This window comes from Aptenodytes forsteri, unplaced genomic scaffold, assembly GCF_000699145.1.
Source record: "Aptenodytes forsteri isolate BGI_AS27 unplaced genomic scaffold, ASM69914v1 Scaffold216, whole genome shotgun sequence".
NCBI lineage: Eukaryota > Metazoa > Chordata > Aves > Sphenisciformes > Spheniscidae > Aptenodytes > Aptenodytes forsteri.
Genome location: NW_008796114.1, coordinates 1,372,720 through 1,385,684, shown reverse-complemented (window position 1 = coordinate 1,385,684; position 12,965 = coordinate 1,372,720). Strand labels below are relative to the sequence as shown.

Below are 12,965 nucleotides of genomic sequence, written 5' to 3'. Positions count from 1 at the left end.
TCACAGCTTTGAGAACTGTACTAGGTGTTGGCCAATCTCTGAGACGCTGGCACAGCCTGAAATAAATAAAGAAATGAAACATGTTGATGAGAGAGAAAGGTCTGTGGATGAAACTTGGAAGGCCCCCTCTGAGTCATGGTCTAGTCTTGTATGAGCCATGTGGGGATAGGCTGGTACTTCAACAGCTCACCCACAGGAGCCCTACTCCTCAATGGCATCTTCAGCCTTGAGGTTAGGCACCGGGCTTCCCGCACAAGAAGAGTTAGAGACATGAAAAAAAAGGATCCTTATAACAAGCGGAGCAGGGAGCCATCTGATCCAGCCAGAACTGAAAGGTAGACAGAAAAGACACAGGGATTGCCGTCTGTCAAGTGACCGGAGGTGGAGATTTGCATTGCCGTTTCATTTGGTCAAATCTGGGTGGAATTTCACAGCCCTGCCAAAAAGGTCCCAACCTGCTACTCTTGCCAAGTTCAGTGCCCTTTTGCATGTAACGTGTGAGAGCCTCCTGGAAAGAAACCTTGCAGGAATCTTTACTAGCTGAAAAAGTAACCCGAAAAACCAGCCTATTAAGAAATGCCCAACAGGATTTCAGTTCCAGTCTCGCAGTCAGCATTGCTATCCACTTGAGTTCATGGTCACTAGAGCATGAAAATCTTTAAAACACAATTTGAAGTGGGATAAGACCCTTTGCTGATGTCTGAATACTTCTGCACTGGATCTGCATGTCATACTTGTTCATGTGTGAAACTGGAGTTTGCACTGGGCTGTGCAAATTTGCTGTTCAGTGAGGGGGTCAAACATGGCAGCTACAGGTAGGAGCAGAAGCGAGAAATGCAGAATGAGGAACAACAGTAAAAGCTTGGAGGAGACACGGAGGCTTTTAAAGCATGTGTGATGCAAAGATTTGAACCTGCACCAACAGACTGTATTCTCTAATACACAGAGAAAAATTCTGCATCCATTTTTTCCAAACTTTTCATGCAGCAGAAATATTGGTTGCATTTTACCCTGGTAAACATTAAATTAAATACTGAAAAACATATGCTGTGATTCCTGGCAGAACAGAAATTCCAAGTTTTGCTCAGCTCTACTTAGCAGTTTTGCATCTCTTTAATTGGGTCAGAAACCTACTTTACTTTTTTTTTTTTTTTTGCTTTAACCTGCTTCGTCCTTGCAAGCTTCATTGCTATGGCACCTGAAATGCCAAGTGGTTTCACAGGAAGCAAAGAATCACCTTTAATATTGCAACTAGAACCAGCACAGCTCACGTGTTCCCTTTTTGTGACCCATCCATCAGACTTCTGATTTTAGATGGCTTGCATGCAGAAACCTCTGTATCACCAGTTACAAACAACCTGCAAAATGCTTACCAGCTAAGGCCATCGACAAACGAAACTCATCCTGCAAAATTCTCAAAACGTCTTGAAGACCTTCTTCACCCTGCTCCAACAAAGAAAGCAGTCAGGGTAAAAGGAGCACTGGCACAAAGCAATGCTGCAGGATGCTTGCACCGTGAGAGCTGGGACAGTCCCTTAAGTCAGTGCCAATTCCAGTCTCTCATACAGATGAATGATTAAAATAATATGATGGATGTGCTCAGTTCATCACAGATTAATTTAGATGCTTTTCCTTTTGTGATACATCTGAACAGGGAAAGAAAACAAAGCTGTTTTTCACTTCTGACATTTTCTAGCTGTTTTTTTTTCTTAGCTTTCAGTTAACCGCCACCAATGGGCTTGTTTTAAAATGTCAAGCCTTACAATGCTGACAGTATTTTATGAAGTAATGAGAGTTTTATATATGGTACAGCTTTAAAAACTTCAGTTTACTCAGATACCAGACCAAATCTTTAAAAATAGTACACTGTGTGTTCTCCTCTGAGCAAGTGACACCAAGAAGCTCAAAACCCAATAAAATGTACATATGAGTTTGATCTTACTGTAAAATATTGGAGGATTTTTTTCTTCTTCTTTTAAATTTTATTTTTATTTCTTGCAATAAAGAATGCTTTGGGTGCAGACAATGTCAGTGCTTGTTCTGCCCTTCCTCTCTTGTATGCTAGGGTAATGCCACTGAGATACATCTTCAGGAATATGCTGTGGAATATAATATCAAAGCAAAGTTGAACTCAAAATTCGCATCTCCTTTCTGTTTGCATTGTGGAAAAAATGCAGGCAACTCACAGCAGCACCCTTTTCACGTTAGGCCCTTTTTCTCTGTTTACTGGCAATAGAAACAGTGCTGCCAACTCTTCCAGGTTTCTCAGAAGATTCACGTGATTTCTTGCTTAAAGCCTAGCTACTGGAATCCACAGCAACCACACCACTGGACAGGAGTCTCATTTAAAAGATAGGAAATGTTTCTACACCATAAAAATAAATATTTTTTATTCTAGAGAAAAGCTTGAAAGCTCCAATGCAGAGGCTAAAAAGCAAAAATTTAGCAAAGCAAGCAACTGGTATAATTACATTTTAATTTTAATTATATTATGTTAACCTTCTGCATCAGAGGCCTAATTCATGACTGGATCATAGAAATATGCTAGTAGTTAAGAAGCAGCAAAGCTGCAACTGAGATAGTAGTGGCACGCTCAGGCACCTACAGGACATGGTTGTGCTCAGTCTTGTCCAAAATGTTTCAGACATCGGTGGGACGGAGTTCTATATGTATTACTGATGAATTCATAACACCGCTATGAAACTGCTATATCAAAACCATATATTGTTTCCAAGTAAGCTGACAGCAAATAAAATTGTCAGACTCATCTTTGTGGCAAATAAGCCCGCCTCCAATTTTCAAAAGCACTGATGGTCCTGAGGCCTACAGTATTTTAACACCAAACTGCAACACCAAGAAATCAGGTCCCACGAAACAATGTTATCAGTTTCAAAATCATATTTGAAATTATGAAATTCAGTGGTATTTTTAAGTCACAGAAAATGTCTGGTTTTGATTCAATTTGGGGTGTTTCCACTTACAATTCAGCAAAACCAAAAAAAAAGGGTAAGATTCTTCACTGGTGAAAACTGTCTCTACGACTTTTAAATAACAACAACAGAGTGTTGGAGAATATGAGAAGACAACATGCAAACTGAAAGCTCCTTACTCACCTTGTAAGCCAGACCCCACAAAGCTGGTCTTCCAATAAAGACGCATTTTGCTCCCAGTGCCAGCGCTTTTAATACGTCACTTCCTTTTCGTATTCCACCATCTAAATAAACTTCAACTCTGCCTTGTACTGCCTCCACAACCTCAACCAGAGCATCAATCTGCAAAGAAGCAGCCACTCTCACCTTGAGGTCAGCTTTTGTTTCCAAGAGAAAGAGGAGATATTCCAAAGAGACAGGCAGGGATGCAATGCTTTAATAGCGTACCTTCTCGAAATGAAATGCGACAATGCATCACAAATAGTTCGGCACCAGAAGCTGCAGAATAAAGTGCAGCTCCCTGTTCTGTTTGCCAGATAGTTAATTCCATTTTCCAGTGCCTTGCTTATGCTGATATTCTTTGCTAGCACTTCTGATAAGTGAAAAAGTAACGTTTTGCACTTGCTTTCTGAAAGATTTTAGAAATAAATTTCAATGGAAATAATTGTCGTTGATATCTTACTGTCATTTGAGACAATGATGAATGATAGAAATGTTTGTAAAAAAGGCTGATGTCAGCCTGTAAATTCCTTGTTACTGGTAAGAACAGTGTCTCCCTTGGAGAAAAGCATAATCTCTCTCCCCAAATCCTGTGGTGGGTTTGGAGAGCTGACCCCTGGAAATATCTTTTTTCCCATGGGTGTTCTGTGTACACTGAGTGCATTTGCCAGTGCATTCCTGCGAGGACAGAGTTTTCTTCTGTGCTTTCTCCTGCTACTGTCCAAATTGCCTAAACTTACATTTCAAGCTAATCCTGGTGACCATCAGTCGAAAGCCTCCTCAAACCCCCTAAAGCATCTATGAAGGATTTCATTTGCTATGTGGTACAGTCAATGTATCATTTCCTCCAGGCTAACTCTCCTGATTCCCTAAGGTCTTTTCTGTAGAGCACAGCGCGGTGCCAGGCTGGTAGTGCAGGGCAGTACCACGCAGAGGTGCTGGCTCTGGTCCCAAAGGCAGTGTAACCAGTGGCAGGACATTGCAGTGGACCTAACTAACTCTCCCTCACAGCAAACCCAAAGGTCTCTTTTCTGCGGTCTCCTATACTCTTTTGCCTTCTTTTCATCTTTTTTAAGTAGAGCAGCTGTAACTAAGATTACTAAGTAGATTTTTCCAATTGGTCATAATTTTTTTCAGAATTTCAGACTGAAAACTTTCAGGCTGAAATTTTCCAGGAGTAGCTCGCCAAGAGCAAGGACAATAGCTTCTGCTGCCAGGCTTGGTACCAGAGGAGTAGCAGAGCTGAACTAGGTATCTACTGGTCTGTCTGTGTATGTAAAGAAACTTCTAAGGTAGAATAGCAGTTTAATGTGAATGCCATTTCCATTATCATGTCTTTAGCATTTAGATTTTTTTTTAATCATTATTGTCAGCCTTGACATAGAATAGAAGAGAATTCCCTCGTGCCTGTTTTTATTTTACAGAGGAAAACAGAGAAAAGAAAGTCCGTAAGATACTATGCAATATAGAACTGTAAAAGAAGAACAACTGGAAAAATTGACAGAAGCCAAATTAAAGCAGTGAAATACACATGCGTCCAAACAACCCACGATTTCTTTGTACAGATTAAAAAGTGGGGGAATTTTTCTCCAGATAAGTTATCCTTTTTCTGGCTCATGAAAGTCAATAAATTCCCATTTAGACTTGAGTCTGTAAATACACAAGCAGACCTCTCACTAAATCTAGCTGCATTGTTTGTGCATGTTTTGGCAGATGTGAACAATGAGAATACATTATGCTCTCATTTGTACATTTTTGGTTCCAGAGCTTCGTTTTATTTTTGCTGCAGTGCGCAAAGAGTACGTGTGCACTGCACCAGCTAATGAAGACATAGGCAGAAAACTTTTACTAACTTAGGCCAGTAATTTATCTGCAGTTATGTGGGTTCAGTGCTGCTTATAGGACCCTCCCAAGAAGCTGAGAAAATACTTCAGTGGGTAGCCCATGCCAAGGCATGCGTCTTACCAGTTTAAAGCTAAAGTACATCTGCACACATCCACAGCCACGCAATGAACACACAAGCCCACCAGAAGCATATATACAAAGACGAGCATAGATACACCCAGGTTAGCGCAAATGTGCATACAATAAACACTCATGGGACATCTGTTTTCTCACTTACAGTGGCAGGTCCTCCATCCAGTTGCCTTCCACCGTGATTGGACACAATAATTCCCTGAACTCCATGTCTCACTGCCAGCTCTGCATCTTCTTTCGTCAAGATGCCTTTGATGATGATGGGCAGGTGGGTCAGGCTCTGCAGCCAGTAGATATCATTCCAGGTGACCGAAGGATCCAAGCTGTTGGGTGGCAGTCCGTACTCAGAATGGTCATCTCCCTACAGCCATAGGACAGAAGGAAACCTCATCTGAGCTGTAACAATACAAAGGCCCCTTGAAGTCTTTCCCTGCCCTAGAACAGATTAATTAAACTTGCTAACAGACATGTTCATCAGCTCTGGAAAGCACGTGTCTCCGGAGCAGAATAATTCCGATGGGGATGGAGATCAGTGTCTCTAAGGCAGCTGGACTGGGATTTTGAAGCCAGAACCCAGGCTGGCAGGAGGGCAAGCCAGGACGCTGCAGAACCAGAAGGGGAGAAGATACGCCCTGCGTACAGCAGATGCCAAAGCAGCAGTTACCCAGTGGTTTTTGTCTCATGTGGTACAGGCCAGCGCGATGAATGAAAGGACGGGCTCATTTTACAAACCTCAAAGGCTCCTTCCAAGTTCTTCAGTGTCATGTGGGGAGGAAGGCGGAAACCATTGCGGACATCGTCACGTCTTTTGCCCGTGTAGGGCAGATCTGCGGTGAGGACGAGGCCCTGGAAACCCAAGGCCTCTGCCCGTTGGACCAGCTGCTGGGAAACTGCCCTGTTGCGGTGGATGTAGAGCTGGAACCACCGGAGGCCGCCGGGGGCAGCTGCAGAGATCTCCTCCAGCGTGCAGGTGGAGTACGTGCTGGCAATGTAACAGGTGTTCATTGCTTTGGCCGCTTCAGGAGGTATTGGAAAATAATCAGAATCAAGGTCATTTGAACAGTCCTGCCAGACACCAGGTACAAAAGTTTATTATATACAGTTTGCAGAGAACACCTGAACTCCTGTTTTACTTATATCCTACCAAACACAGTGCTCTACCAATTGGCAAATATGCCCCTGGGGTTAAAAATGGCTATATTTACCATGCACTGTTGTAGGATCCTGGTTAAGAAGGCAGGAAAGGGAGAGGTAATTTACTAAGTGGTGCTTTCATTTTGCAACTATTTTTTTTAAAAAGCATGAACTTTATCTTTATGACTCTGTCCTTTACTTATATCCTACCAAACACAGTGCTCTACCAATTGGCAAATATGCCCCTGGGGTTAAAAATGGCTATATTTACCATGCACTGTTGTAGGATCCTGGTTAAGAAGGCAGGAAAGGGAGAGGTAATTTACTAAGTGGTGCTTTCATTTTGCAACTATTTTTTTTAAAAAGCATGAACTTTATCTTTATGACTCTGTCCTTGCAGGAATGCACTGGCAAATGCACTCAGTGTACACAGAACACCCATGGGAAAAAAGATATTTCCAGGGGTCAGCTCTCCAAACCCACCACAGGATTTGGGGAGAGAGATTATGCTTTTCTCCAAGGGAGACACTGTTCTTACCAGCAACAAGGAATTTACAGGCTGAGTCCCATCCACCACTTTTATGTCCTATCTAGAGCCCACAGCACTGAGGACCTGTGTGATCCTCAGTGTACACCAGAAATATGTCCACAGTCTCTGTCTTAAGTTTGCAACAGCCTCCACAGGGCTGATATCTCGTAACAGCGGTAGCTGGAGAAGTAGAGCAATGTTTATACGGCTTCCCACGCACTCTGTGTCACCAGACCCAGGTGGGTCATCCACAAAAAGGGGTGTCCGAAAGCGGGAAAGGAGTTTGCCCCTTCAAGCCTGAAGATTTTGCTCAGTCACACTTCAAGTCATCCTAACAGCTTCCTGAGGCTTTTCCACAAACCCCTTTTTGCTACATGGCAACAAAGCAGAAGAGTACCTCTGGCTGTGCTTTTCTCTCCATCAGGCCATGCTAGCTGGTGGAAGCCGGTAGGGGCGATTCCTACAGGAAAGCTGATTTCAGTCCCCAGGAGCTTAGTCCTAATGTCCATCACAGATACGTCCCGCAGCATACGTGGCCGGAAACGAATTCTGTAAGGTAATAGAAACCCTTCAGGATGGTAGCTGTCCAGTGGCTTTTCTGAAGTTTCATGGAAACCAGGTCTTCATTGACCTATTGCAATGCAGGAATCTGAACCAATAAAGAAAACAGCATATAACAAAGGCTCTTTGTCCTTTCTGTTTGCTTTTAGAGGTCAGTTCAGCCAGCAGTTCAGCCACTTCCACTTTTCATTAATCCCATACTCCTGCTCACTGGCCACGGTACATCATTTCTGCATTTCCCACTTCAGCTCACCAGCCCTTGTTCTCCCACTGTCCATCCCACAGATTCCTTCTACTTGTAGCCCAGTCCCAGGCCTCTGCCTTCCACTCCACCATTCACTGTACGTTGTGCCTGCCCTCACTGTCTGCAGCATGTTCCCCAAATTCCATACTACTTACACTTAGGCTTCCTACTGTTCACCAAATGCTCCCTATTGCATCTCATTCTACGTAGCCACTCATCCCCTTTCTTTGCACATCATACCATACCTACCATACCATACCATACCAACCATACCATACCATACCATACCATTTGCCTGGACCCTCATCATCCATTATGCCTCATACAATCTATGTCATATTCAGACTAGCATCAGAGCATACAGCGTATGTCATTCAGATAAGTGCCTTTTGCTTGGGGACCACCATGAAAGGGCAAGGTGTAAGGACTCTTGGCTTGTGAAGTCCAAACACTTGCACAAAAACTTAGTTTAAAAGCTTCCGGTACAGCACCCCTCATTTCCTCCTCACATTACCTTTTATATGCCAGGATGTTTTCATCTCGGGTGCAACAGTCATCTGCTCCAGCTGCAAAAAAATCCCAAGCAATCTTGGGTAAATACTTTTTAGCATAAGCTTCGAAGTCTGAAAGACACACCATAGCCATAGCTGAGAGAGGCTCTGGGAACCTTGAAGAAAAGAATAACACGGAGCAGAAATTAGATCCCTGAAGTGTCATTCTCTCTTCCAGGGACTCTAATGTCACTTAATGCAAACCTTGGACCCTTCTGTCTCATAGAAGAGTTGCTGAGAGGTTGTCCCAGTCTATCTTACCATTCATCCTCTCCCCTAGTATGAGGAAAACCTGCAGATGCAGCCATAAAAGTAGGAAGAAGCTTGCATCTCTGTGCCTCTCTTTATTCTGTCTTAATGAACAGAAACCCAAAGAGGACATTTTTGGTCCTCTGCTATTTTAAGACACAGCAGTTGTATAATTCTGTCATAAATTCCATCTTAAAACTAGCTGGGTTATTTGTTCCACTAATTCTCCTCAAAGGTTGGCCCAAAACATCATTTGCTGGATTGCCCCTTAGGACGGCTCCCTGACTGAACAATTAGTTATGGAGTGCAGTGACTAAATTCAAGCTCATAAAATCTGGAAGCAAGTAAATACGTAGTCTACATCTAACCTGCTCCAGCATGAACGCATTGTAAAACTATGTCCAGACTCTGAGTGCAAGTCACTGTCAAGGCCAGAGCTGCAGAAAAACAAAGTATTTTCTACAGATCTTCATTTCTCTTCTGTAACAAATATCTTCTGGGTGTTTGCATTACATACTGCGGCACTGATACAGGCTAAAAAAGGAGCATATAAAGTTTGGACAAACTATGAGAAAACACTGGCAAAAAGCAAATTCCACAACATGAAACATGATTCTGAGAACTACCCTCAATCTTTCAGGGAACAGGAGTGACGTTGTGTGTCCCAGATGTCTAATCAAACCAACATAAATGCTGCCTAGCAAATGCCTGCACTTACATGCTTTTGAACCAGCCAGGACTAAAAGCTATGCATATTAATGTTTTAGCAAACCATGCCCATGTGCGAGGAAACATGTACAAGACACAGACAAAATCAATTTGCTAAATCGTTTGTTGCAATTACTTCCGCAGCTCTGATTAAAATAGGCATTTTGCAAGGTATATGAAAACATGAAGTTTTAAAACAGCTGTGGTTTGAGTCTAATTTTTCTAAAAATGTACAGGAAGAAGTAAATATCCTAGTTTTCAGGATTAGCCTCCCACCGCAAATTAGCAGGGGTTGCAAGCTTCACCAAAACCAGTCCCATGTGTCCGATGTTGTACACTTCTGGCACAGATAAACACATAGGTTATGTACACAGATCCAACCTGTCAAACTGCAGACATGGATATGTCTCACTGAGGTGCCTGTGTAGACACCTGAAAATTAGGACTCATAATTCTCTGTTAGCAAAGAGCCAAAGGTGAGGGGCTCATTGGAAGATGAGGTGTGACTGATTTCTTCAGTATTGTTTTGTCTCCTCTGACAGGCCTCAGGTAGCAGGTGGTAAAAGTATCCCAAGCCCTCTCTGTATGCCTTCAAGACATCAAGCACTGCTGATAGCACAAGTGTTCATATGTCATACACCATGGTATACCGTAAACCACGTATCATGACTTCTGCTTTTCCGACTGTTAGAAAGGTCAAAGCCAGCAAGCACAAAAAGATAAACCAAGTCCTTTCGCGGCAGAATAAATGGGAATTTTAAACAACCCAGGCCCAGTCCTCATTGTGTCCCAATTCAGACCTCAGTTCAGACTTACCCTGGGTTTCGGGGACAGCTGCAGGAGGTGAGATCCTCTCCTTCAAGTTCGTCTGCAGACAGGATGTAGAGGTCTTTTCACTCAGTAGCTGCTGTTTTTTCTGGAGTCAATAAGCAACCACCAGAGATTAAAGCTCAAACCTGCAGTAAACTTTGTACTGTTTGTATAACAGTAACTTTGTTTTGCTACCAGATGATTAAAAGTTCCTTCCAAAAACATGCATCACCTTGTCAGCAACGTGATTGCTTGGGACACAGCACTGGAGCTGTGCTCTTCGGCAGTGGCTGAAGGGAAGCAACAGTATTTCAGGGGTTTTGACTGAATCCCTAAACTGTTGGTAGCTTGCTGCTGAACGTGCTACAAATCCAACCAAAATGATGGTCCACAGACAGTAAAGTTTTTACAGTCCACAGCTACAGAGCCTTGAATCTTTACCACCACGTGTGGGAGAGATGTTTTTTGCTTCCTACAGTATACGAACAAGTTAAGTACCCTTTGCCTTCTGCCATTCTTAAAGGGCTATGAGTGTTGTTGTGATCCGGTTGCTCTCCCTCTGGGCTTGCAGATTCCCTCCTTTGGCTCCCCACCCAGCCATCTCCCAGGAGGGCCATCAACCCTCTCCCTTTCCTGTGCTTGGAGCTGGTGTGACTTCTCTGTGCTTCCCTCTGTCTCCACTGCTAAGCATTACAAACCATGACTGAGGTGCCAACAGATTTATGATATTTACTTAAATTTGCAAGATATGAAAAGTAAACACTGGGCAGTTTTATTTGCCTTTTGTTTTTTTAAGCCTTTAGGGTTCATGTTTTCAATTTTTCCATGCAACCATGAAAGCTTGAAACTTTGGTTTTTTACTAACTGAAAACTGAGATTTTTTCTCATAAACATGTGATACCAGGTGCAAAGGGTGAGGCAGAAACTTGTGAAAACATTCCCAAAGTTTTACCAGTATTGTTGCCCTCCCAGCCCAAGCAGCCCAGCTGGGGCCAGTGAGTGAGCCAAAGGACCGGGGAAGAGCTGGAAGCTGAACAGAGCTGCACCCTCGGGACCTGGTGTCCAAGAGACCGGTCTGATCCAGGACTGCAGATCTGACATTCCTGAGAGCAGAAATCCTTGGTCGCTGACACCATCTTTGAAGCTGTAGTGAACACCTATTCTTCTGTTAGATGTATTCACGAGACCCTGCCCAAACTCTATCAGGCATGATCATCTATACCATCGTCTTTTTACGCTTTTTTAAATTCAGTCTTCAGAGCTCATTGTCCTCTGACAGCCCTGTGAGGCTAGCTTCTGGCATCTGGCTATGGATACATGTGTCATGAACAAGACAAGGTGTGCACGCCTAGCTAGAGCGCCCGTGAGCTCCTTGGTTCACTTTCCTGCCCAGGACAACCCGTGCAGCAGACAGCCTTCAGGTTGCTCTGAAGAGAAGAGCAAAGTGCCATCTCTGCACACAACGGAGTGCATCCCCGGGAAGGGAAGGAAAATCCTGCGCTCGTTCTCCCTCCGCTAGATGTCAGCTTTGGGTCATATATATCAATCGATGTTGGTAACAACAACCAAAAAAAAAATTCAGTCCTTGATGGCCTGCCAGGCACTATGGCCTTAAAACTGATATGATCACATCACAAGAGTGCCTGCTAATATGTTTGGAAATCTTCATTCCCTGTGTTTTATTCTGAACATTTTCTGGTGCACAGCATTGCAATAAATGTAGCTACATCTGGTCTGGCCCAATCTTCGTTTCAGCCTACAAGTTATCTGCAAGGTCCTCTGTCATATTTCTCATTATGCTGATCTCAGTACGCCCCTTCTTTAGGGATGCACATTGCAGCCAACTCACCAAACCATAAAGTTTATGCTTTCATGGTTATCATAATTTTACATGAATTAAAAATAGTCTGTAACTACTGTATTTTGGATCAGGAGCGGAGAAAAATCTCTGCTTTTGTGCTGTGGCTTTTAAAAGACTGTACTTTGCATCTGGATATATTCTTTTCCTTCAGCAATGGACTCAATTCAAAGTAGCAATGACTTCTTGTCCCATAAGTAGTATTTTCTCTAACACATTAGACTTCTGATTTAGCTGCGAAGCTCTAAAGTTCTAACGAAATCAAAATTTGCCACAGAGATAATACCTTTTATTAGAGCCCCTGCCATATACTTGAAAAAAGTGGACAAGTTTTAAAGTTCTGGAGCTCTTCCATTGGAGTACAATAAAAGTCTTGAAAAGACTCTCTATAAACTTTGCAGGAAACCTTGCTGCCTTCTTTTGGGAAGTGAAGAAAATAATATAGGAAATACTCACACATCTGGTCCAGCCTTGCAGGTAGAGTGTCAAGCAGTCAACAGCCAAAGCTTCATTTTTGCACAGCTCTGCACAGCTGGGGTTTTGCAGCTGCTTACTTTTCAATACTAACATAGTCAAAGGCTCGTGAGTCCAAACACAAAGATCCTGTGTAAATCTGTGCTCCAGTTCCTATTACAATCACGATGCTCATTACTCCAGTTGGTTATATTTGTTTGCTTTTCACAGATGGCAAATCGCCGTGGGTCAAGCTGACATCTATCTCACTGATGCATCCACTAGTGGTGGGTTCAGTCTGGGACTTCACAACACTTTGGTGAAGAATCTGGTGAACTCTAAGCAATGTAAATAACTCAGATCACATAACAGTTTGCATACAGTCACCACTGGTTTTCCTTATCAGATGTCTGTCTTGGGCATGTGCCCCATGTTTGGAAGGAAAACTCTTTTTCCTTGCATGTCAGTCATGCAAGACAGTTTTCCCAAAATTAAATATTTAAATAGCCATCCCTCTGTTATAGGTGGAGACTGCAGCAAATCTTATATTTAACATTGCCTAACACTTTGGATTATAAGATCCAGTTTTCAGTTGCTTTTGATTTTGTCATATTTTAATCATTCTAGGCTGAAATTTTCCATCCTTGGTCTCTGTGTTGGGCTGAATTTTTTTGGGAACATTTCACTGAAAGCCGATCAGCAACTTCCAAGAATGAGGTTAGTGAAAAATATGGTGGTTGGC

General features: G+C 42.9%; 1 protein-coding gene across 2 annotated transcripts; it reads right to left on the bottom strand.

Moving 5' to 3' along the window:
- On the bottom strand, window positions 1–8,239 carry HAO2 (hydroxyacid oxidase 2). Of its 2 annotated transcripts, none has more exons than XM_009287094.1 (7): window positions 8,109–8,239; window positions 7,187–7,338; window positions 5,842–6,142; window positions 5,272–5,449; window positions 3,114–3,272; window positions 1,374–1,443; window positions 1–56 (listed from the first exon to the last, which is right to left on the bottom strand). In XM_009287094.1, the coding sequence occupies exons 1-7, from the start codon at window positions 8,237–8,239 to the stop codon at window positions 1–3; spliced, it is 1,047 nt and encodes a 348-aa protein (XP_009285369.1). The 2 variants fall into 2 exon arrangements, with proteins under 2 accessions (XP_009285369.1, XP_019329650.1); XM_019474105.1 differs by having other exon boundaries at window positions 5,272–5,487; window positions 5,859–6,142.
- Between the last annotated feature and the right edge of the window lie 4,726 nt (window positions 8,240–12,965).